This window comes from Protopterus annectens, chromosome 4.part0 (genome assembly GCF_019279795.1).
Source record: "Protopterus annectens isolate FY-2018-M chromosome 4.part0, PAN1.0, whole genome shotgun sequence".
In the NCBI taxonomy this organism is placed as follows: domain Eukaryota; kingdom Metazoa; phylum Chordata; order Ceratodontiformes; family Protopteridae; genus Protopterus; species Protopterus annectens.
In genome coordinates, this window is record NC_056733.1 from 845,922,408 (window position 1) to 845,947,740 (window position 25,333).

General features: G+C 40.5%; 1 protein-coding gene across 1 annotated transcript in view; it reads left to right on the forward strand.

Annotated features, from left to right (window-relative positions):
- The window catches only part of USP43 (ubiquitin specific peptidase 43), a 2,684,284-nt gene that overhangs the window by 1,859,048 nt on the left and 799,903 nt on the right, over positions 1–25,333 (forward strand). The window contains exon 7 of the mRNA XM_044068791.1: positions 23,471–23,633. Coding sequence (XP_043924726.1) covers positions 23,471–23,633 — 163 coding nt within the window. The remainder of the gene's footprint in view (positions 1–23,470; positions 23,634–25,333) is intronic.

Below are 25,333 nucleotides of genomic sequence, written 5' to 3' on the forward strand. Positions count from 1 at the left end.
TACTGAGTGGTGGCTATGAATGTTCTCTTCAACTGGTTCACTTGCCATATTATTAACAAAAAAAAAACAGACATTTCTCCCCCTGACTTTTGATTTATGATGGATAGTCTGTGAGACTACATAGTTTCTTATTGCTTTGGACTCACATATTTGGGATAACTTACTAATCATCCTTTCCTAATGTTTTTCCTTACCTATCATCCCAAATAATGGATGGGGTTTCTGTGTTGGGTCTGAGATAGCACAAAGCAAACTAAATTTAATTCAGTTATTTCACATCAGTTTGCTCCCTCTGCCACCACTCAAAAATGTATGAAATTTTAGTGAAATATGTACTTTATATGAACATAGGTTAAACTAAGTTGACTTTCAGAGGTTTTAATAGAAACAAAAGACGAACAGCACAGAAACCTGCATTTTTATCATAGATAAAGACATGAAGACTATATGCCAGATTTGACTTATGTATTTATATATCTGACAGATAAGTAGCAGATCTTTCTTAGCCAACAGCTTTATTTTATCTTTTCCACATCAGAATTCATATGTTTAGCCCATACATTCTTCAAGACTCTCATTTTTGACACTGTAACCTTCTCAAATAGATTATTCAGTGATTTATCAAACTCTTTGTGAAGAAACAACTTTCTTACACACACACACACACACACACACACACACACACACACCTCTTTTTGTTGAAACTGATTATCCTGTTGGATTTTGTTGACCATACTGAGATGTTTAAAAGTTTATACATCTACACCCACTAGAGTGAGCCCTGAAGCTATGGAGACTGAATAGCCGAAAAAAAGGACTTATGTATGTTAAGTCTGAGAAGCCATTTCAAACAATATTCACTTTTATGGCAATCTCAGAATTAGTATATATAAGTTTGTGGGTTGTAGGGGGCTTGCCTGCCACATGGGGTGTGCAGGGGGGCTTACCCCCCTACAAAAAAAAGTTTTAAGGAGAAGAGCAATTCTCAAGATTCGCTATTCTCCTGTGTTTTCAGCCTGTTTTTTTTTTTTGGGGGGGGGGGCTTTTTGGCACTCAACATTTCAAGTGCCGGCACTTCAGTAGGGAGCCCTGTCTTTTACCTTAACCTTTCCTAATATATCTCCCTTACCTCATCCCAATGATTCATATTATTATGGTGTGTGTAATCTGTCCTTCTATTTTTTTTTTCTGATGCAGGCCCTGCACCCATTTGTCATGTGCCTACCTACCATGTCCTTCTGCTGATAGTGTCCTCAAAATTTCACAGGGTACGTCAGTGAAGATCTCATCAAGATTCTATAGATTCACTTCTTATGCTTCCTTTGGGACGTTTTTGAACTAAGCATAACTCACCTTTATCAACTTCTACTTGGCATTGACCATTCAACATAATCTTGATCTATCCAGATATAGCAATATGCTCTCAGTCATAAACAATGGCATTGGACTGGGTGCAATAATTGCAAACTTGATCTTTAATCTAAATAATTAAAAATCATTAATGTCCTGCAGTGTCACACAAGTCTGTTTGCCCAGAGTATCAGGCCATTCTGCTCATATATCATTGCATACCTGTCTCATTACTTCAGGGACTGGAAGGGTTAATAATAATGTTATTCAGTAATTATTCTTCTCTCTCAGGTCAGACTTACACACAACATCTGTGTGAGTTGGATACATTCCTCTTTATACTGTACAAGTCTTAACCAATTAAATAACCACATTTTTCTTCATAATTAACTATAATTTGAAGTGCAACCCTTATATTATCCTTTATCTTTATACCCGACATGTGTTGCTGTTCTCAGTCTGCAGTGTTATTCTAGATACACTTGTATTCTCATTGTCTTCTTTTAACAATAGGATGATGTCACATGGTGTGAGTTTGACTATGGCCAGTATTGATCACTGCACTACCCCAATAAACATGCATACTTGAATGCATACATACATAAATCCCAGCTTTTACCTTACCCAGCCCCAGTTTTTTTGTTTTGTACTTTCACAAGTTATATTGTCGCATACCTTATGCTTAAATATTCAAAATGACCCACATGTACTCTCCTTTATGTACTATACCTAAAGCCATTGTTAGCTATTTCATCAGGATTCAAGTACCATGAAATAATGTCAGTACATTTTCTTCAGCCATTAGATTATGTTTGTTACCTCCTTACTACCTCGCTATATACCATCTATCAGCCAGTTCAGTACTCAGCAGCCAGTTGTCCTATAACAATTTAATGCTATGTCCGGATTCTCATCATCTCCACTGCTCCCAGCCAAAGTATTTTTATCATGCGTTACTCTTTATATTACTCAGTCTTTCATATAATAATGTCTTGTAAAGTATCCTGTTGCCAAAGTGTACAAATTCATATTTTTATATTATCTGCATCAGAAATGCCCTTATGTAACTCTCCAAGTCACAACTGCACTCAGGTTTCTCCTCCACTAAAGACATTGCCCAGTTTAACATTTAGCATCCCCAGCAATCACATTATCCATCTTACACTAAATGTCTTTCTCCTTAAAGGCATTATTATCTATTAGTTTATCTGAGCATAAAACCATGACATTCCAATAATCAATCTGTTCAAGTATATTACATTTCTGTAAAACAGACCACAGAAACTTAACTAGATTCATATACCTTTATTAACATCAAAGTTAAATTAACTGACCATTTTATAATTTACAATGGGAATCATACACTAAAGAACCACACCAGTAGCAGATTCAGTGATGAGTGATCAGGATTGAATAAAGGTGTCATTGAATCTGTTGCCAGCGTGGTTCTTTGTCACATGATCCTAGTACTGCATAGTCTGTAGCATACAGTTTATACATAGGCCATAGATCTGGGGTCATGATCTGGAATGCCATCCATTTTTGCTTTTGTATGGTCCTGGAGCCCTTAGAGGCTACAAGCTGGATATGCAACAAGGTGCTCATGCTATCTTTAAGATTAGGTTTCATTTAAAGGTCTAGAAATGCAGCCATATTAAAGCAGACATATATCTTCATTTTACATTTTATATGCATATAGAACAGAAAGGAATGATTTGATTACATACAGCCAAGAATGTTGTTGTTGTCTTTCGGCTTTTCCTGGTTAGGGGTCGCAACAGCGGAACTCCGGTCTGCTAATGATTGGCAGTAGATTTTCACGAACGCCAAGGTGCCAATCGACGTTCAACCTTCAACTAAGGCACGCCCATTTACGCATGTCTTTCGAACACCCACCCAACCACGGGGAGAACATGCAGACTTCACACAGAAGGCACTCCCCACACTCCAGCCGAGAATCGAAAGGGAGAGCCTCTTGCTGTGAGGCAACAATGCTACCACAGAATACAGATAAGAATAAAATGTGCTAACAACATGTGCAGTACATTAACTACAAACAAGCTTGTGAACCAAGGATAAGAGGCATGTGGAAATGTACAGGGTTTTAATATTATTAGGCGACATATTTCAAAGGCAGAACTTAGTCAGTAAGTTCAATCAGATTGAAATGCAGAAAGCCATTGCAGTGCAGTCCACAGAAGTTTGGTATAGGCATTCAAGAAGTCAGGTCAAATACCCAGCATTCCAGAATATTAATTATGTTATTCAGAAAAAAAAGGAATAATTCTGATTATAATGAGTGCATAAGCTACAGACATTATAATACAACATATTTCAGTTTATCAGCAATAATGGAGATGGTAATATTTTATTTTCATATTGTTGACATCTACCTCCACTGCACATAATAAAACATTCTTAACCAAGCTACAGTGTAGGCAAACTTTTATTCTGAAAAATACAAGAAGATTTTGCACATAGATAAGAGACTGGCACCTGTTCAGCACAGTTCTGGGTAATAAACAGATGAAGACATTCATCTGAATGAATGCATGAGGACATAGGTAAAATCTGGAATGAACAGCCAGTCAACATTACCTCCATAACATCCCTACCTCTATTCAAAACTAACCTAAAACAACACTTCCTTACCAAATCACTCTGCCCATGTTCCACCATCACTTGACTGAAAACATTTTACTCTCAACTGTCTCCTATACAAATCTTCCTGACTAATTAAACTCTCAGAAACTATAACTATAACATCATAATTTAACTCACCATCTAAAAACCTTCTTAATTCACCATTGCCTAAATGCTGCTGACACACACTATGGGATATTACATATGCTGCCTCTTCACTCTCTTACTATCTATATCTTCTCATTCCTTCATACAATTCCTCTAGTGTACTATTAGAGTGTATAACACTTGTGAGAACAACACACTATATCACAGTGTACTTCAGTCTATTGTCATCTCATCCTTTACTGATGTATATAAGTCACATTTAAGTTATGCAGTGCAACTACTGCCAGTTGTACTTTGACATGTCTTGCCTACATGTTTGGATGTTATTCATATGTGTATGTGTATGTATATGTACTAACTGGAGCTTTTCTCCCCGGGCCTCCACTGAAAAAGGACGTGTCCAGTCAGACTTTCCTGGTAAACAACTGTAAAATAATAAATAATTAATAGATAAATAAATCATTCCAGTCTCATTCCATTTTCTTCTAGTTATCTCCGGTTTATTCCAATATTTTACAGTCCTATCCAGTCTTACAGTATGTGGTCTAGTAAACTGTAATCTATCTTTGGATTTTTTGCTTTTTACATATAAAAATGGTCATTATGTAGCATTCTTAAAGAGACCTTCTAGTTCAACTTTAACCCCTTTTGTCTGAAAACATATGTATAATTCTGACTTACAGAACTGAGCACACACTGATTTAAAGAAGCTCTTGCAAGAGGTTGTCCGTTTATTGTCTGACAAAATCCCTTGATATTTAATGTCTTCCTCTACATCAATGTACTGCATGGCCATTTTACTCCTGATAATGCTCATCTCTTTGATGTAAGAGAGAAGTAGCATTTCTGTGCCCTCTTTACACAGTGCTGTCAGTGCTCTCTTTCGCCTTCTTTTTGTTCACTTGTGAAAGCCTTTTCAGGTTGATTTGATCTACTTTTTAAAATCCTACTTATGAAGCAATGTGATTGTTATACATTATTATATTATTTGTATTTTGTATTTCTTCTTGTCAGTAACTGATATTTTGCAAAGGAGTCAGACAGGCAATACTGCCTCTTGTGTACTTCATTGCTGGTGTTTTCACAAGGGCTTTGTATTATTAGACAGATTCTAATTAAGGTGAACTCTGTTCAACCAAAAGTGAAGTGGCTGACACAGGCAATCTCCAAAAGACATACAGTGGGCTGTACTTGTACACACACTGAATCTGGATACTTCTACACACACACTGAATCGGGAATATAGTAAAAAAAAAGCATGGTGACTGAATTGCATATTACTGAAGGTGCTTTGACCTCAGTGCTTTTGTGTTAAAATGGTTTAAACTCAGTATTCATTGCTGTTTTGTTGCATATTTGGGAGACATGCATATATCCTCCTGTTGTTTCTTTGTGAGTCTAGAAGATTTAAGATTTTTGCTTGGAAATGTTTACGTAGATATTTTTATACCCCAAGTAGACTCCAGAGAATTTTTCATCAGGTAGACAGCAAATATTGCAGGTGTGACAGGGATAAAAAGATGTACTTGGGAACATATTTTTTGGGAGTACAGTGGGGTGGCAGAATTTAAAAATTTCCTGCAGGTTGCACTGTCAGAGATGCTGGATGGGAAGATTTGTGTGATGAGGGAGATGATTTTTCTGAGCAATGATACAAAATTCGAATTGCCTAGACATGGTAAGGCCTTGCTGTGTCTAATTATGGTTGCTGCCAAAAAGCAATTACTAAAAAATGGAAATTAATAACTAAACCAGCTATATTGAAAGCAGTGAATATAGTAACAGAGGTAAAACAACTGGAACTGAAATTTCTAGAAAAGAGTAAAAGCAAACTACAAAGGAAAAAATGGGAACTGAGTGAACAATATATACAGGCATGGAATGAGGTTTAATGGAAGGCAGGACTTAAATGAGCTATGTAATGTTTGAGTGAGAAAGACTGGATAGATTATAACTGATGCATAATGTTTGCAACTGGGAATGTGTCAGTATGGTTTGTAATGTAAAATGCTCGCAACTAGGATTATGTCGGTGTGGTTTGTTTTCATATATATAAATGTATGACTGCTTATGTTGTAAGTGATGGCTTAATAAAGATGTTTCTTTTTTTAAAAAAAAAGTGGACAGGAATTGAATAATTTATGTAATGTTGCTTAGGTTATACAGTATGTGACAATGTGAGGTACTGCCATCTATGCCAGGAGAAAGAGGGCACTGAATGTGTAACATATGCCAGCACAGCTAGCTGGAGTTTTGTAAAGAATTGTATGCCATTTGTATATCAAACTGATTTGTACAGATGCAGGTGTTGAAAAATGGATTTGTAAAGCTGCTAGTGTTAAAAATGTATCAACTATATCCATGCTGGACAGAAAAATAAATATACATGCATTATTGTAACTGTTTAAATGTAGATGTTTTAACAGAGGATACTGGAAGAGAAGAGATTTAGCTCAATCCACCTAACTTTGAAAATATTCTGAAATGAAATTACTGGGCCTAGGCCATAAATATTGTATCTTACAGTTCTCAATGCAGCCAGAGACAAAAACCCTGTGCTAGGAAGCTTTATGCATTCTCTTTGGAGTGAACTAATTGCTGCTCTGGGAGGGTGGAGGTTTGAAATTGTTTTATGACTTCTAAGAGATGCATCAGATCTTAACAAGGCTCTGTGTGTGTGTATTATTGACACATATGTGCTAAATCCTGACAGCTTCTACCCAAAGGGGATAGCATGGGAACCAGAAGTCAGATAACCAGATGTATATAATGTAATTCTGTAATGAATAACTAAAATTATATTTTAATACGAGTTGAGATTGAAGTCTCATGACAGTCTGTTCTTGGAACCTGACAAAGAAGGACTTCTCATCTACTTCATCTTGCCTTGCTCTAGTAATTGACCAGGGAATAGTACCTAGTTAAGTACTGTTTTTCTATATCTGTGTGAATCTATTTGTCTGTGTTATTTTAATATTTCTTGTGAGTGAAAGTTTACTGTAAATAGATATTTAGTATTTTCATGTTCTTTCATTGTTTATTATTAAATATATGTAAACTTTTCATTGTGGCTGTTTTTTTAGAAAAGATTTTAATCTCTAAGAGTACTTATATATATTTTGTGAAAGCACTGGCCACTCTTGAAAGCCTTTTTGTTGGTCAAACTACTATTTGCATTAATATTAATTTCACTCAGTATAATTGGGTAACCTTGAAGATCCTTAGAGTAGCTGGCTTTGGAGTGTCTAGTGGTGGTGTAACTACCTTATAGTCTGGGCAGAAGGGGGCATAGCTAGTAAATCTGTGCCAGCCTTTCCCAAGTGTGTGTTTGTGTGTGTGTGTGTGTGTGTGTGTGTGTGTGTGTTTGTATGAAAATCAAATCTGAAAGAGTGTGTGTGTGTGTGTGTGTGTGTGTGTGTGTGTGTGTGTGTGTGTGTGTGTGTGTGTGTGTCAGCTGTACGGAGCAGAGACATGCAGCACTGGTTTCACAGAGAGGCTGCTGTACAACTTGGCCCGGCAACTCAGGTGAGGTCTCAAACCTTTAGCTGTGCCAGTGGGAAGTCTTACTGGGGAGCTGGAGTGAGACAGATAAATCCAGAGCCCAGAGTGGCGACATCACTTGATATATAGAATAAATGTGAAGTATAATGTTTGTTGGTGTTGATTTGTTAATACAGTTTGGTTACTTTTGTATAAATGTAAATTTGCTTAGGTCACAAGTGATAATTTGGTAAATTCATTTAAAAAAATACTCATTGCTGTCTTCAGACAGTAAGTTTCCATAACCACCACTTCCTGCCACCCATCTTCTAGCCAGTTTCCTGAATGTTTTAGCCATTAGTATCCAGTCTACAGCTCTAAAGCTAACAGCTTATGTTTGGTCTTCCTTTACAGAACTGTGTAGCACTTTGCTAAAGTACAGATAACCAGTATTCAGCAGTCAGAAATGTATTCTTACCTACTGAATAATTTGCATTTCCTTGTTAGCCTGCATCCTACTTCCCACTAGAACTGCTTGATGTCTCTTCCACACATTTTTTTTCTGTCATAGATATTTATTTATACAACTTCTTCAGTAAGGCCATCCCTCCACCTACGAAGTACTGAATAAAAATTATTTCTTTATACCAGTCATCAGCTATCTTTCCCCTTTTTCAAGTTGCATGCCTACCTTGTTCTAATACAGCATCTGATCTAAAAAATGCTGCTTACTTGAGTGTTATTAATACTGTTAAAGTTTTTAAATGTTTTATCTTTTTTTCTATTTCACCTTTCATTCAAGATATACAAAGTATATTCCCTTTTTCTTACTTTTGATATGCTTTCCAGTGTGTGCTTACCACCATTTTTGTAGTCATCCTTTTTACAGCCTCCATTCTGTTGATGTGTTTGCAGAGATAAAGTATCCACTGTTGTCCACATACTACCCCAGATGTGACCTCAGGTTTACCTTCATAACTCTGATCTCACTATGGTCGACCCCGCTTCCTCAAATACCGAAGTGCGAATATCCTGAATGTCGAATTCCACATATCCGAACAGCAAAATCGCTTCCCCTTTTTGACCCATGGTAGCACCGGCCAGAAATGTCGAAATTTGACATTTATTCGACTTTTTAAAAGTTTCGCATTTCTGATTTTGCGGAAACGGTTTGATGATGTGACCGGTCGATCATATGTGATTGACGATATGTAGGTAAACTGCGACCTCACCTGGTGTCCGTGAAGAAGATTATCAACTCCCTTATTTACAAGCCATGCTTTTCATTTGGCCTTTCATAATCTATTTTCATGCATTTATTTATTTTATTTTACATTTGTTGACTGGGATTATCCAACTGAGCTGAAGAGCCCTTTTTCACCAGAGGCCCGGGGAGAAAAGCTCCAACATATTATATAATTTAGAACCCTTCTCACGCCTGCTTGACATGACAGCCCTTCCATTAGATCTAGGCTGGCCAAAATCTTATAAGCCTCAATCAGGATAGTCCGTAGTGCTTTTCTTCATCTTTGATTCTTTAGTTTCCTCTCTATAAATGTCAGTCTGGCTGGCCAATAATGATCGCTGCAACCTGCTGTGTATTATGAAACAGGGGTTGTATCCCCCCTACCCACCATACAGATCACCCCAGCCATTTGAAACCACTTCCATTATTAATTAGTGGTTAAAAAGGACAGACCAACACACTTCATGTTGTTCATAGATAAATAGGTATGTACTAGGCTAATGGCCCTGGAGCCTTTACAAGCCTAGCCCATAGAAGTGCCTTGGCATCATGCGGCCCAATGTTAGTTCCCAGTGCCTCTATCAAGTAGAGCCACTGGAGTGATCCCCAGGGTGAACTTTCTATTTCCCATCTACTCATCAAGATTTTTCTTGAGGAGGGCCAGTGAGGTGCTCTGCTTGACATATATGGGAAGTCTATTCCAGAGCATGGGCAGTTCTGGGTTATGAACCTGTCCCTCCAGAATGCTCTGTTAATTGTGGTAATGAGGTTAAGGTCTCTGGAGTGTTTGGTATGGAGGGATTGGGGTTTCTTTAGATGTAGAACTTCTAACAGAGCTAGGTCAGATATGGCTTTGTAAGTCAAGCAGAGATCGCCTCTTAGTAGACAATATGAGACAGAAAATAGCTGGAGTTCTTTGAGTCTGTCCATGTAGAACATGGGTTTAAGGCCTAGGATCCTCTTTGTGAGGTACTTTTGTGGCCTTTCCAGCTGTAGCATGTGTCTAATGAGGTACATGCCAAATGGGGCATTATACTTGATGATCGGCCTAATGAGGGAAGAGAAGAGAGAGATGATGACCTCTTTCTTCCAGGATGCAAAACCCTTGGTAATGAGATGTGCCACATAGAAGGACTTTCTGACCACAGTGGCAATGTCTTATAATGCCTTAAGTGGGCTCCCACCGATGATGGTAATTAGTGGGTAATGAGTTTTTCCCAATGGGGATGACGACACTTTTTTTGGCATTAAGCTTAAGGCCATGGTTTTGACACCAGTCATTGGTCTCAGTGAGGCCTTTCTGTAGGATGTCTACTTCACTTGGGGAGTTAATAATGACTCCCGGCTTGCAGTCATCTGTGAACTTGGTCAGCCAGAGTCCCCTCTGTGTTGGCCTGAACTTCTGAGAAGTAAATGCCAAATAGGAGAGGACCTAGGACCGATCCCTGTGGGACTCCACTCATGACTGGTCAGCAGTCTGACTTGGAATCCACTGCTTTCACACTCTGGGTTCTATTTGTGAGCCAATTTGCAATGCACCTAGTGATATAGGGGTTGATGCCTAGTTTGGTGAGTTTGTCAATACTTCCTAAGTGGGGAATGGTATCAAAAGCCTTGGCCAGATCGAGGTAGGCTGTATGAACTGCATTGCCTTCATCCACAGCTCTGGTGACTGACACAAAGAAGTCAATCAGGTTCAGCAGGCATGAGCTACCTTTCACAAAACCATATTCCATGGGATCTAGAGTTTGGAGATTCCCTATATCTTTGTTAATTAGCTCCATGATGATGTGCTCCATAGCCTTACATATCAGACTTGTCAGGCTAATGGGGCGATAATTCCAGGTTCTGTAGTTGCTCCCCCTTTATGGAGAGTGATGACTGTAGCAGTGCACCATTCAGTAGGGACAAAGCCTGAGGTGACACTGTGATTCAACAGGGCACACAGATGTGGTGCCAGTTCACTTTGTAGTTCATGTAGAACACATCCAGAGATATTGTTGGGTCCCACAGAAGCTGTATTCTTGGCCTTGGACAATGCAGCTTTAACCTGTGCTGCAATAATGCTGGGTACCTGACATTCCTCCAGTATTGTGATTGGTCCTCGGGGGGGGGGGGGTTAAAGTTGGCACTGAATCTGTCGGCCAGTATGTTGGCAATATCTGTTAGGTCAGTACAGGAGGTACTATTGTGCAGTAACTCAGAGCAAATCTGGGTATTGCCATGGAGTTTCTTGATATAACTATAGAAGGCGTTGTGGTTGTTTTTAGTGTATACTGCAACTCTGCCTTCATAGCTGGCTTTAGAGGTTTTGATCAGGAGTCTCAACTTTTTGTTGAGGCTAATAAGGCTAATAATACTTTTCTGTACAAAAAAAAAAAAAAAAAAAACTGTAAGCCTGTTTCCTATCTTTCCTGTAACTAGTGTTCCAGATACAGATTTGCTGTATCCAGGACTGCATGTAACCTTCTGAGTCCCCCAAGCCTTTCTGTGTTGGAGGGAAGCCTTCTAGCTTATTAGTGGAAGTGGTAAGCACTAGGTAACCTGTCTACCACATAAGTAGTGGTTCTGGCCCAGAATTTGTAGTTATTGGCCGTTTGGGCAATCTCTTCCATCTCTCACAACTTTCTGATTTGAAAGCCTGTATTTGCACTTGTTTCTGTCCTGTAACTCATCTAGTGCAGATACAGATTCTTAGATGTTCTTCATCTCACATTGCTGCAGTCCTAACACTTGGGTAGTCCGCTGTCCCTCGGTCGGCCCGAATATCAGAGTATAAGGCTGACGTTGGTCAAGGCGCATTTGACTGACATCAGAACGTCAGGGTACAAATGCGCATGACCGACGTCATATCCTCAGTCTTTTTTGCCGCATGGTCCGATGCAGAAGCAGTGTTGCAAGTGCTGTTCGGCGTTCTGAAATTTTTCGAATTCGGAGTTTCAGACCGAAGTCAGAGTTGGTTAAGTACCCCGTTGGGGAATATTTTGTTTTTTTCTTGCCTCAGTGGTTTACCGGATGTCAGAAAAAGTGAATAACTGTATTTCTTGTGGGAAACAGATACCGCATAGGGATTACCATAATTTGTGTATACCTTGTTTGGGACCTGAGCACGACGTTGTTGGGTGTCGCTTTTGTGCTAGGTTTAATAAACGCACTATAAAGCGTAGGTTGGATTGTGCCAGGTTGGTCTTTGGGAAGCGGTGCAATTACAATATGCCGTCGGTTGCTCCGACGCCGGCTTCCTCAAAGAAGCGCAAGGACAAGGCAGTTAAACCTGGGTTAGAGGAGTCGTCCGAACCGGACGCCGGTTCTTTAGAGGCTTCAGTGGAACCGGTGGTTCCGACGGAGGCCTCTCTGGAGTCCCAGGGAGAAACTTTGATTTTACAGGATGTGGCCTCCCAGGAGGCAGGTCAGGCTGTAGGGGCCTCTCAGATATCTGTTCTCCCCTCCCTTCCTAAGGTGTCTAGGCCCTCTCTTTCTGCTCCCAAAGCTTCTCCTAGAGGCAGGTCTAGTTTAGCTTCTGTGGGTGTCACTCCTAGTTCTTCAGGTTCTGTGCCCAAGAAGCACATGCTTAAAATGGCAGAAGATTTAATTACTTTAATTAGAGGCTCTATGCCCCCTCCTGATAAGAGGCCTAGGATGGAACCAGTGTTGGGGGATTATGAGCAGGTTTCGGATGTGTCTGAGTCTTCGGCTGAAGACTTGCAGGAGTATTCTCATTATTCTGATTCTGATGTGGATGATTCTACTCCTTCTGCTTCTCCTCCTGAGGATTTTTCTTTTCAGAGACCCTTCACTCCATGAGAGAGCATTTTAAATGGGAAGGTCAGGACTTCTCTGATTCCAGGAAAAGGCTTAGGGAATTTTTGTTTTACCCCAGCATAGGCCTTTGGCTATACCTCCTGTTCTGAATGTGGTGGAAGATGTGTTTGCAGAGGCTTCTCTTAATCCAGATTCTTTGCCTCCTGCTCCTGTTAAACCTGATAGGTATTACCGGGTGCCTGAAGCTCATAAGTATCTTTTTAAGAGTCCTAGGGCAGACCCGGAAACTGTTAGCCAGGGGCCTAAGGGTGTTAAGGCTTCTGTTGTCAAGAATCCGGTTCCTGCAGATAAAGAGGCCAGGGCCTTGGATAGATGGGGAAAGAAAGTTTATACTTCTTCCACTCTAGCCATGAGAGCTTTGAATTGCCAGTTTCACATGTTGAAATATCAAAATTATCTCCTTTCACAGTTGAAATCTAAGGATGATGCTCTGGCGGAAGGTATTGATTGTAAAGAGTTACAAGATTTAGTGCATGTTTCTGAACATGTGGGTAAGCATTCTTTGCAATGTGGTTTTGATGCTGTACAGGCCTTGTCTAGGGTGGCTGCCACTGGGTCAGTTCTTCGCAGGCATGACTGGCTGAGGGATCAAAATTTATCTGACCATGTTAAAACTAGGATTTTGGATGCCCCTTTGCAATCTGATGTCTTGTTTGGTTCTCCTGTTGAGGCAGTTTTAAAGAAAATGGAAGACAAGGCTAAGTCTATGCAGACTGTTAAATATTTTTTGCAGGTTCAGCCTCCAAAGTTTAGTAGAAATTGGCCTACTAAGGGGTGGACGTATCCTTCTTATGATTCCCAGTCTAGGGGTAGATCTAGACGTGGCAGGGGCAGAGGTCAGGGCTCTTTCAGGCCTAGAACAGGAGTTCTCCTGCACAGTCTTCGGGTGAGGGCAGGGGTCAGTCCTTTCGTAAACAGACCCAATGACCTACCTTTTCCGCTGCCAGAACCTTCTCGGCTGGCAGCACCTTTGGGAGGAAGGTTGGCACTTTTCAAAGAAAATTGGAGTTTGATTACCCAAGACAGATGGGTATTGGATATCATACATCACGGTTACAGGTTTTATTTCCATACCTTGCCTCCTTTCAAAGGCATGCCAGACATTCCTCCTCAACAAAGAATAGAGGCTCACAAGCAAATTTCTCTGTTACTCCAAATAGGGGCCATACAGCCGGTTCCTATACCAGAAAGGGGCCTAGGATTTTATTCTCGCCTGTTCCTTGTACCAAAAAAGGGGAACACGTGGAGACCAATTTTGGATTTATCTATCCTCAACACTTATCTGGACATTCCCAAGTTCAAAATGTTGACGTTGCAACAGATTTTACCTCTGCTAGGCAAGGATCACTGGATGGTAACATTGGATCTCAAGGAGGCTTACCTTCATGTTCCTATCAGGCTAAGTTGCAGGAAGTATCTGCGTTTTCGGACTGGAACTTTTCACTATCAGTTCTCTGCATTGCCCTTTGGCTTATCTACTGCGCCCAGAGTATTTACGAAAGTTCTGGCTCCAGTGATAGCTTTCTTCAGGCTGAAAGAAATACAAATCTATCCTTATTTGGACGATTGCCTGATTCTGGCTCAAGGAAGAGAAGAGCTTCTTCGTCATTTGGAATATGTGATAGCAGTGCTAAGATGCCTGGGGTATTCTGTGAACGAAATAAAGTCCAGTCTAGTACCCTCTCAAGACATGTGCTTTCTGGGTGTAAGACTGAATACAGCATCCCAGATGGCCTTTCTAACCCCGGACAAACAAAAGAATCTTTCTCTTTACTTCCATCATCTATCTCTTCAGTCCGGGCTGACTGCAAGGACAGTCCTTCAAGCCTTAGGGTTCATGGCATCTTGTATTCTGGTGCTTCCCAATGCCAAACTGCATATGAGGAAGTTGCAATGGTATCTCAAGAATGTATGGACACAGCACTGCCAGGATCTGGACACTGTCATTCAAATAATACCTTGCATTCAAAAGGAATTTTTGTGGTGGGCTCAGGAATGTCACCTAAACAAGGGACTCTCTGTGACCCGGCCAGAGGCGAGTCAAATTTTAATGACAGATGCCTCGGACAAAGCTTGGGGAGCTCATCTAAACGGAAAGTGGATACAAGACAAGTGGCCTGTCAGACTACAGCATCTACATATCAACTTGAAGGAGATGTTAGCAGTCCAGTTTGCATTAATAGCTTTCAAGGATTTACTTCTTCCAGGGCAGGTGTTGGTTCTAACAGACAACACAACTGTCATGTGGTACATCAACAAGCAAGGGGGAACACATTCTTATCCTCTATGCAGGCAAGCAATGATTTTGTGGGAGACTGCTCTCAGTTTACAACTAAGTCTTCAGGCAAGGTTTCTGCCAGGAGCACAGAACTCCTTAGCAGATGTGTTAAGCAGACAAATCATGGATCCCCACGAGTGGAAACTGGATCTTCATGTATTTCAGAAATTGACAGTGTCCTGGGGAACTCCAGACATAGATCTGTTCGCTTCTCCACTAAACCACCAGCTGCCAAAGTTTTGCACAAAGAGGTTTCATCCCACAGCTTGGAAAGTGGATGCTCTTTCTTTCAGTTGGAAAAATCTTCATGTGTATGCCTTTCCACCTCTGCCTCTCCTCCCAAAGGTACTTCTGAAGGTCAGACAGGACATGCCAAGGATGATTTTGATAGCTCCAGATTGGCCTCGACAGCACTGGTACCCATTACTGAGAAGTCTAGTACGGAAGCCTCCATGGACTTTGCCTTTGATTCCACATCTGTTGTCCCAGGAGGACAGTCATTTGCTCAATGTCAAACTTCACTCTCTTCACCTAACAGCCTGGCATATTCTGTTTTAAACCATAGAGGGTCTCAACTTCCACAACAAGTTTTGAATGTGATTTTGGAAGCTAGAAGGCCTAGTACAAGGAAAGTGTACGCAGATAAATGGAAGAGATTTTTGTTTTGGAGTGCAGCTAAGGATTTGGATGTTTCTGAGCCTGATTTAAGTGTGGCTCTTCAATATCTTACTGAGTTGTTAGACAAAGGTTTGTCCTTCTCTTCTATTAAGATTCATGCTGCAGCAATTTCAGCTCACTACGATTGTGACCCACCATTGTTTTCTCATCCTTTGTTCAAGCAATTTCTTAGAGGGGCAAAGAATATAAGACCCCCACGAAGGGCTCCTACTCCTGCTTGGGATCTCAATTTTGTGTTGGAGAAACTCACTCTACAACCTTTTGAGCCTGCAGCTACTGCTGAGTTGAAATATTTGTCATGGAAGACTGCTTTTTTGTTGGCCATTACCTCTGCAAGAAGGGTTTCTGAATTGCAGGCCCTTATGGCAGTTGAGCCTTTCTTAATTTTCCATAAGGATAGGGTATCTTTACGTACTAATCCTTCCTTTATGCCTAAAGTGGTTTCTAGTGTGGCTTTAAACCAAACTATTCATTTGCCTACTTTCTATGCAAATCCCCAAAATAAAGGGGAAAAGATTTTGCACACTTTAGATGTACACAGGCAGTTGCGATATTACTTGGACAGAACTAAAGGGTTCAGACAATCTCAGCAGTTATTAGTTTCTTTTGCTTTGTGCTCTCAGGGCAAGCCTGTGTCAAAACAAACTAAGTGGATTGGATTTTGCATTGCTTTCTGTTATTCCCATCATGGCAAGGAGATTCCAGCTGGGATTAGGCCTCATTCCACTAGGGCTACTGCCACTTCAACAACTTTTTTGAGGGGGGTGGCAACTAAGGATATTCTGGAGGCAGCCACTTGGAGTTCAGTGCATACCTTCTCTAGGCATTACCACCTTCCACTATACTCTAAATCCAGGGCTGGTTTTGCCACTGCTGTGTTGCAGGGCATTTTGGCAGCTCCTGCTTCATTATAGTTTAGCCATCCTCCCTTACCTCTGCTTTGGGATTCTACCCAAGTGTTAGGACTGCAGCAATGTGAGATGAAGAACATAGTACAGTTTTGTACCTACCATAAATGTAGATGTTCAAGATCCACATTGCTGCAGTCCAATTCCTCCCTCCTTCCCTCTGTAGTTTGAGGTGGTTGTGTGGGTTGGGTTATCCATCTGAGGTATATTGTATATATTGTATATATTGTACATATTTTGGTGTTAGGCTGGTTGGTTGTTTAGTTGTTGTCTATGGGTTTTGACCTTTCTTTTTAGGGTCTTCTGACATCTGGGGCAAGAAAAGACTGAGGATATGACGTCGGTCATGCGCATTTGTACCCTGACGTTCTGATGTCAGTCAAATGCGCCTTGACCGACGTCAGCCTTATACTCTGATATTCGGGCCGACCGAGGGACAGTGGACTACCCAAGTGTTAGGACTGCAGCAATGTGGATCTTCGAACATCTACATTTATGGTAGGTACAAAACTGTACTTTTTAGCACTTAAATTTTCTTGTTCATGCTCAGCACTTGTTCAGAACTTGTAAGCACTAAATAAGCTACTAATTACTATAGCACTCTATCTTCCTCATTACCTAGAGGAAAACAGTTTTTGTACTTACTTTTCTCACTTGCTTAGAGAAAAACAGCTGTTGTACTCACTTTCCTCACTTATCTAGTGGAAAAACCCTGCAACTCTCTTTTTGTGTGGTCTTGCGCACAGAGCAGCGTCGGGCAGTGCCGGTTAGCTGGGGTATAGTATTCCCGGCCCCAGAAAGTCTGCACTGTAAATTTTCCCTTAGAACTAGGCAAGCCTCAGCTCAGGTGCTTCAGATCAGCTGCTCTTATTGCAGCACTTGCAAAACAGATATCAGCACTTGTCCTAATCTCCTAGACAGCACTATTATTCTCCAAATTTCCTAGACCGCACCATTATAATATAGCATAATACCCTCGATCGTCCGCAGGACTTAAGTTCAATTTACTCTTCAAAGCATGTCCAGCGGTCAGCTTCAGGTGTACTCTCCAGTTCATCTGGTGAAATTGGGCATCCTGAGGCAATGTCACAACTGCCTCATGTATACAGACAACCCTCTCCTCTTACCTCTAGACAGAAACACTTGTGAGAGATGCAAAAACACAGCCAGAATGGAGGCTAAGCGCTTTCAACCCATGACTGTAACAAACAGTCAAGAGGATAAGGGACACACTTGCATCACACCACCTGTCACACATGAATCTACAAAACAAGCACCAGCAAAACATACGCATAAATACACAAAAACATATCCGGAAGCACTAGGTACCAATCTGAAAAAGAAACAGTGCCCTCCAAAGCAGGCAAGCAAGCAACCAGCACCCCCAAACACAAGCCAGAAAACACATAATTCACCTCAGCAGTGGGCCTCACAACAGCCCTTAAGGCAAAACACCATACCTAACACTCTAGTAATAGGAGACTCTATAGTAAGGCACATGGATGTTCCACTCACCAGACTGAACAAGGAGAAGGTTACTGCCAGCTGCCTGTCTGGTGCTCGGATCCGCCACATAACACAGGCACTTAGGTCACCCCAGAACAAGTACAAGTATGACGCTGTCATTGTACATGTTGGTGTGAATGATCTAAGACGTACCTCTCTGGACTACATGAAAAGAGACATTGAGGAGCTCTCTGATCATGTAGCCCAAGCTGGTATGACCCTGACCTTGAGTAGCATACTACCTTCACCTAGAATGATACCACAATACAAAGATAAAATGATCAATTTCAACAATTGGCTAAACTTCTGGTGTCATTCTAAGGGGATCCAGTGTCTGTCTGCCTGGGATGACATGATAGACAAGCCTCGCTGTTTTGCCAGAGATGGTTTGCACCTGTCACCCCTAGGTTTTTGAATACTGGCCAAGGCTCTTGCTGTCCCCGTAGTGCCTTTTTTAGGCAAGGCTCAAAGGACAAACCAGCCACTGTAACCAGCACAGGTAACCAAAAACTAAGGGTAATGCTACTCAATGCCAGAAGTCTCAACCTCAAAATGCACACACTTGAGGGTCTCCTCAGCATAGAGAAAATCGATGTTTGTGCAGTGACAGAAACCTGGTTCAGGGCTCAAGAGAGCACCCCAACACTGCCAGATTACAATTCATATCATACCTTCCAGCCTCAGTTACCGGATCGGAGTACAAAGGGCGGAGGTGTATCCATATTCATCAACGATACCCATATCTCCAGGTTAGTAGCGCAGCATGATGCCCCAGAGATCATCCATGTGCAACTATCGGCAGGCAAAACCACATTTCAAGTTGTAGCTGGTTATAGATCGCCCACCATGTCCCAAGATGCTCACTCTGTATTCCTTGAGAAATTGGAAAATATAAAGGTCCTACCCAACACCATAATCTTGGGTGATTTCAACTACCCTGGTATAGACTGGGCGAACTACTAATGTTCCAACTCCTATGCTCAGCGATTCATAGAATTTATAAATTCAAATGCCTTTGAACAACTAGTATGTTCTCCCACTAGAGGGGACAACATATTGGATTTAATAATCACAAATATGGGCGCCTATTGTACCACACCCGTTATCACTCCCTCCTTGGTCAGATCCGACCACAAACTGATAACCCTGGACATCCTCACCTCTCCACCTCCCCCAGTCAAAGAAACCATAGTCAAAAACCTTTCCAAAGCAAACTTCAAACTACTTGCATCCGAAGTGGAAAGCTTCACTATTCCCTTGCAGAAGGATAATGATATCCAGGATGCGGAATCCTACACCAAGGCACTCTATATGCATCTTCAGGATTGCATGGACCATGCTATCCCAAATAAAACCAAGACTCTTTCCTCAAGCAAGAAGAAACCAGTCTGGTGGACCCCGGCCATAAGCAAACTTTACAATAAAAGGAGGAGACTTATACAAAAAAAGGCCAAATCTCAAGAAGAAAAATCATCCCAGATCAGCATTAGTAAGAAATTGAGGACCTTCATCAAGTCAACTAAAGCCAATTTTGAAAAGAAAGTTGCCAAGGATGCCAAGGATAACCATAAGGCCTTCTATGGTTACGTCAAAAACTTAAATGGCAATGATCAGGTCTGTTCTGAGCTAGTACAAAATGGAACAAAATACACTGACCCTTCTGACATTGCCAACATCTTGGCTGACAGGTTCAGTGCAAATCCCCCCCCCCCCCTCACCACCTACAGGGCCTATTACCATTCCAGGGGATTGTGTAAGTCCAATTATTACTGATAAATTGGTTAACAAGGCTCTATCTAAAGTTAAAACACTGCCTCCATGGGACCAGATGGTGTCCCAGGCTATGTCATACGCGAGCTCCAAAAGGAATTAACCCCGCATCTTAATACCCTGTTCAGTCTCAGTCTCTCCACAGGATATGTGCCCATAGAATGGCAGTTGGCAATGGCGGTTCCGCTACACAAGGGTGGGGCCACATCTGACCCTGGGAACTACCGACCAATAAGCCTGACCAGTCTGATCTGTAAGGCTATGGAGCAAATCATTATGGAACTCATAAATGGAGAGATTGGGAACCTCCAGTCGCTGGACCCCACACAGTTTGGCTTTGTCAAGGGCAGATCATGCCCCCTGAACTTGGTGGATTTCTTTGAGACAGTTACTCAGGCTATAGATAAGGGAAAAGAGGTACACGTGGCTTACCTTGACCTTGCTAAAGCATTTGACACCATTCCCCATTCAGGTATTATTGATAAGCTCACCAGCCTGGGCATAAACCCTTATGAAACAAGATGGATCACAAACTGGCTCTCAGACAAATCCCATAAAGTAAGAGTAGCGGGATCTATGTCTGAATCCAGACCAGTAACGAGTTTTGTGCCTCAGGGCTCTGTCCTGGGGCCCCTCCTGTTTGGCATACACTTCTCAGAAGTACAGGCAAGCACGGAAGGGCTGTGGCTGACTAAGTTTGAGGACGGCTCCAAACCGGGTGCTATAATAGAGTCTCCGGCCGACATGGAGATCCTCCAGAAGGGCCTAAATGAGACTGATGCATGGTGTCAAAGCCATGGTCTCAAGCTAAATGCAAAAAAATGCGTAGTAATCCCCTTTGGAAAAAAGAGTGCCCGCAAACTGCAACATAGGAGGTAATCCCCTGAAATCTGAAGAAGAAATAAGAGATCTAGGGACCCAAGTAGATAGTCAGCTTTCCTTTGATAACCATGTTGCCAAGGTGGTTAGAAAATCCTTCTATGTGACTCATCTGTTCACAAAAGAATTTGCATCAAGATCTAAGGATGTAATGGTGCCCCTCTACTCTTCCCTCATCAGACCCATTATTGAGTACAATGCACCAATTGGAATGTACCTGGCTAGACATCTCCAGCAGCTGGAGAGACCACAGAGGTACCTAACCAAGAGGATTACTGGCCTCAAACAGTTGCCCTATGCAGCACGATTGAAAATCCTAAGACTGTTCTCTGTTGCATACCGCTTTCTCAGAGGCGATCTCTGTCTAACATACAGAGCCATGTCCAACCCAGAATTGTTGAACATGCTCCATCTTAGCAAAACCAAATCTACTCGAGCTACACGCTCTAGGGATATAAACCTCAACACAACAATGAATAGAACATGCTGGAGGGATAGATTCCCTTCACAAATACTTCCCTTACTATGGAACAGGGTCCCAATCTACATAAGACAGAGCACCTCACTATCACTCTTCAAGAGGAACCTTGATGAGTGAATGGGTAACAGAAAGTTCACACCAGAGATCACACCAACAGCACTACTAGATAGGGGCCAAGGGTACTAGCTGCTAGTACAAGGGTCTAGGGAACTACTAAAGGGGCGGTGAATACCGCACAACGTGGCTGGGCTAATATATGCCTTCGTGCAGATAGCCCAGTACCAACCTATGAACCTATGAACCTAATAAAATAATAGTTTGTTATGTATGTTCAGACTCTATGAATGTACTCCAGTCAACTTTGTTTTCTTCCCACTTCCACATTGCAGTACATGAAATTGCTATTATTCCTTATTGTTATCCTGCCCTCCCTTAAAGCTGTATTACAGGAAAATAAATGTAAAGCGAATGTATTTGAGAGACACTGAGGGCTGTTTTAAAATGCATTTGGTTTGTTCCTCAGTGTAGTATCTGTTCTTATCAGTTTAATATCTGAAGCATGAGAGGCAACACTTGGAAACTTCTTTCCCAGATATTACAGAATCTGTTATCTATTTAGTTTGTATATTGATGTCAAGCGTTTTTTTTTCTTGCATAAGCAGACGATAAATACATATTTTTTTTATATGAAGCTTTAATAGCAAGCCAAGTAATTTAATTAAATTCCATTTTCTTTATAATATACATCAACTTTGTGTATATCTTTCCTGGGTAGAAATGGTTTCTTATTAGAACAAAGATATTTTTATTGCAGCTATATGAGACAAAGATGGACTGCAAGAAATGACAGTGATTAATCATGTCTTTAGGCTAACATGTATCTCTAATTGGAAAACGTCAAACAAGGCACACTTGCTATTGAAATAAGTGTAGTTCTTGAAGCAGATAAGCATCTCTAGCTGATATTGTCCTTGATAAAAAAGTTTCTTCCAGCAGATGTTAATAATGATATTGCAATCATACTTACAGCACGATATGTGGGTGAGGGGAAGAGATGCAGACACATTCTCTTGAGATTACAGTGCTGTTCCCTGTTTTTAAGTTGCTGTCTTCAGCTGCTGAAGTCTTTGAAGGTATATCACATGTACTTGTGTTGAAGTAATGTGTGCCCAGCCATGAAATGGTTTGCTGCCAGTATTGAATTTAAAGCATCTCCTGTAGCACACTAGCCTTGTCTGCTGCTTTTACAGCTTCAGCCCAAGTTTTCTGAGATAAGGCAATTTCTTTAAAAGCGTATGTTCACACTGCAGTTACATATTAATTTTTTGCTGATATTTTGTTAATGCACTGTGGTCATTTATTTTCCAAGGAGCAGCAGCTATTATGCTTGGCCAGAGTACCACTGAATACAAGTAGAAATTACAGATTTTCAATGCCAATCTGATGACCTTGGTCTCATTTATACTATAGTCAGTTATAAATTTGACATTATTTTAGTGGCATAGTGATACAAAGGTGGATGGCGGAATTGATTTGAATCATTTGATGCAGTGATAACAACTAGAATATTGAACTGTATGTTTGGATATGTCACTAAACATTTCAGAACTGGCTCCAACCTCCTCTTTATCAAAAAAAAAACTCTGGAAAAGGACAAACATTGTTAAGGAAAGGATCTATATGTTAATTCTTTTGGCTCTGTATCTGCAGGAATGCTCAGATCTTGAGTTGTGGAAGGAAGCAACATATCAGAATTTGTGACCAGTGGTAGCAGTGGCTAATTTTCAAGCTCAAACAATATCACAGTAGCCATGTGTGGTAGTGAATTCTGCTTCTAAAAATGAGAACTGAATTAAAGTCTAGAACTAAGAAAAATGTAAAACAAGTGCTTGCTGGCCAATGTAGTTAATTAACTGTCTGTATTTTGGTTACTTAGGAGATAGATATTTATGTTTTACCCGTCACTTTTCCACTGTGATTTTAGCCACGTCACTCACTTATGAACATAAACTGATCATTTTGTGTTAGCAAGTGTTAAATATCTGACAAATTTCTATAATCTTGAAGGATAACTGTGATGAAATGAATACACCAAATACCTGAAAGAGGATGTTATTTAAAATCTGTTTATCTTATTGAAATATGACTATTTTACTGACAATTCTGAATAGCCTGCACTATAATATTGTTTAAGAAACAGGCTTATAGAAAAGCATAAAAGAAAAGCAGGCAAGCAATGAAGCATATAGTATTAAAGGACTACAGACAATATTTTGGTTTTGCTGTTGAAAGTATTATTGACTTTTTTTTGTTTCTTTCAGGGTATCACCGCAGCTTGCCATCTTCCCCATACTCATCTGGGTCAGACAGTCACAGGTTACCAGCCACTGGCACATTATCATCTGAGTACCTCTCAAGAGGAGGATCTGAAAAGATCTTAATTCTGTTCTGTAACACATCCGGGACAGGACAGCAGACATCTAGGTAAATGTGTCCCAGAACTAATACAACAGAAGTATAATTATATTACTTCTGTATTGAGTACTTCATTATCTGAGATAATGCATGTGAATATGTGATTAAGTGATTAACGGATGCTGCTTTTACCTATAAAATAGTTTTACTTTCCAGAGCTTTTCACATAAATTTATATATATGTATCTGTGTATAAATGACTATAGTTAGGATAATATACAGCCTTTTTTTCCTGTATCACATCCCTGTGCCAGACAGCCAAATGTAAAGCATCCTTTTGAAACATAGCACTGTACAATGTGTTGTCTTATTTCATTTTGCCCCTGTTCAGGATATTTTTCTCAGGTTTTCAGTATAACACAGTAAACCACTTGCATAGGAGACAGTGTCAGTACCAATATTATTGCTGTCCTTCTATAAGGAGTAAGACCTGTACTGTTGTAATAATGCCTGCAAGCAGTATGCATTGGTTTGAATGTAATCCAAACATTTTTCCCTAAGGACTCACATTATTTTACCACTTTTCCAGTGTTGTTTTTTGGGCAGATATTGATTTGCTTTAACAAGACCTCATTATGTTTTAAAATTGTCCAAATAGTAGAGTACTGGGTCCAGTAGCCCACTATACCTCCAAACTATGCATTACTGTTTCCTCATGGTATTTGCCTAGAGCAAGATTCATATTCTGACTTACTTCACCTTTGTGCAGGGAGGTTTAGCTCATTTCGAGTATTTGTTGCAAAGCTGAGCTGTATTTTGTACTCAGAAAGTCTTATGAAGAGGCCTTCTCCTGTAATTTTGACCCACAGCTCATTGCCCTTCTCTTTCTTTGGTTGGAAAAGCCTGTGATTAAGATCAGTATCTAGGAAAACTGCAATAGCTTTATTTGACTGACAGATGCTGGCAACCTCCGACAGCTTACTGCTAGTGTGCATATAACAGGTGAAACTGGAGGCAACTGGTAAGGATAGCAGAAAGTCACCATATTCTTTGCCTGTTATATATAAAGGAAAATTGACTGAAGATGTTTCATATAAGGTTTCTTTTACCTAATGAACTTTTTAGTGTGCTGTTAAAACATTCCTGGTCTTCAGTCAGTCTAATGCTTTCAGAGTATGTCTTCCATAGTAAAGAAAATGGCCTAAGAAATTAATCCGTTGTATTAGAATGCAGATAAGTTAAAAACAATATTTCTGATATTGTTTATATGATTTAAATTAGAAGCATAATATAATGCTATGTTTTATGGACTAAAATAAGTTTATTTTTTATTTTAAAACTGCAAGAAGAAAAGGTAAAGGAGGGCTAAGGAGGTATAAGATGGGGTGAGTAAGAGCCCCATTGAGGAGTCACTGGATTTTCACCTTGACATTAAATAACAGATGGGAACAAGTACATTTATTGCAATGTTTAAAAAGCCTGATACAATCAAGAATAAACTTATGGAAATTATTACATGTAAACAATACAATATGCATTATTTATCACAGCTATTTGTATATAACATCAGCCAAAACCTACTTCTAGATTCAGTCATAATAGCAGCTGTTCATAACTGTTAGAACATTTCAGTAAAGTGCATCTGCTACAGAGTAGTGCAGCAGCCTTTCACCCCAGGAATTCCCTGCTTTTCCATCTTGGGGTAGTACACTTTTTGACTACTATGAATAACTCCCCAAACGACCTAGCCTCCCCATATGGAACATAAT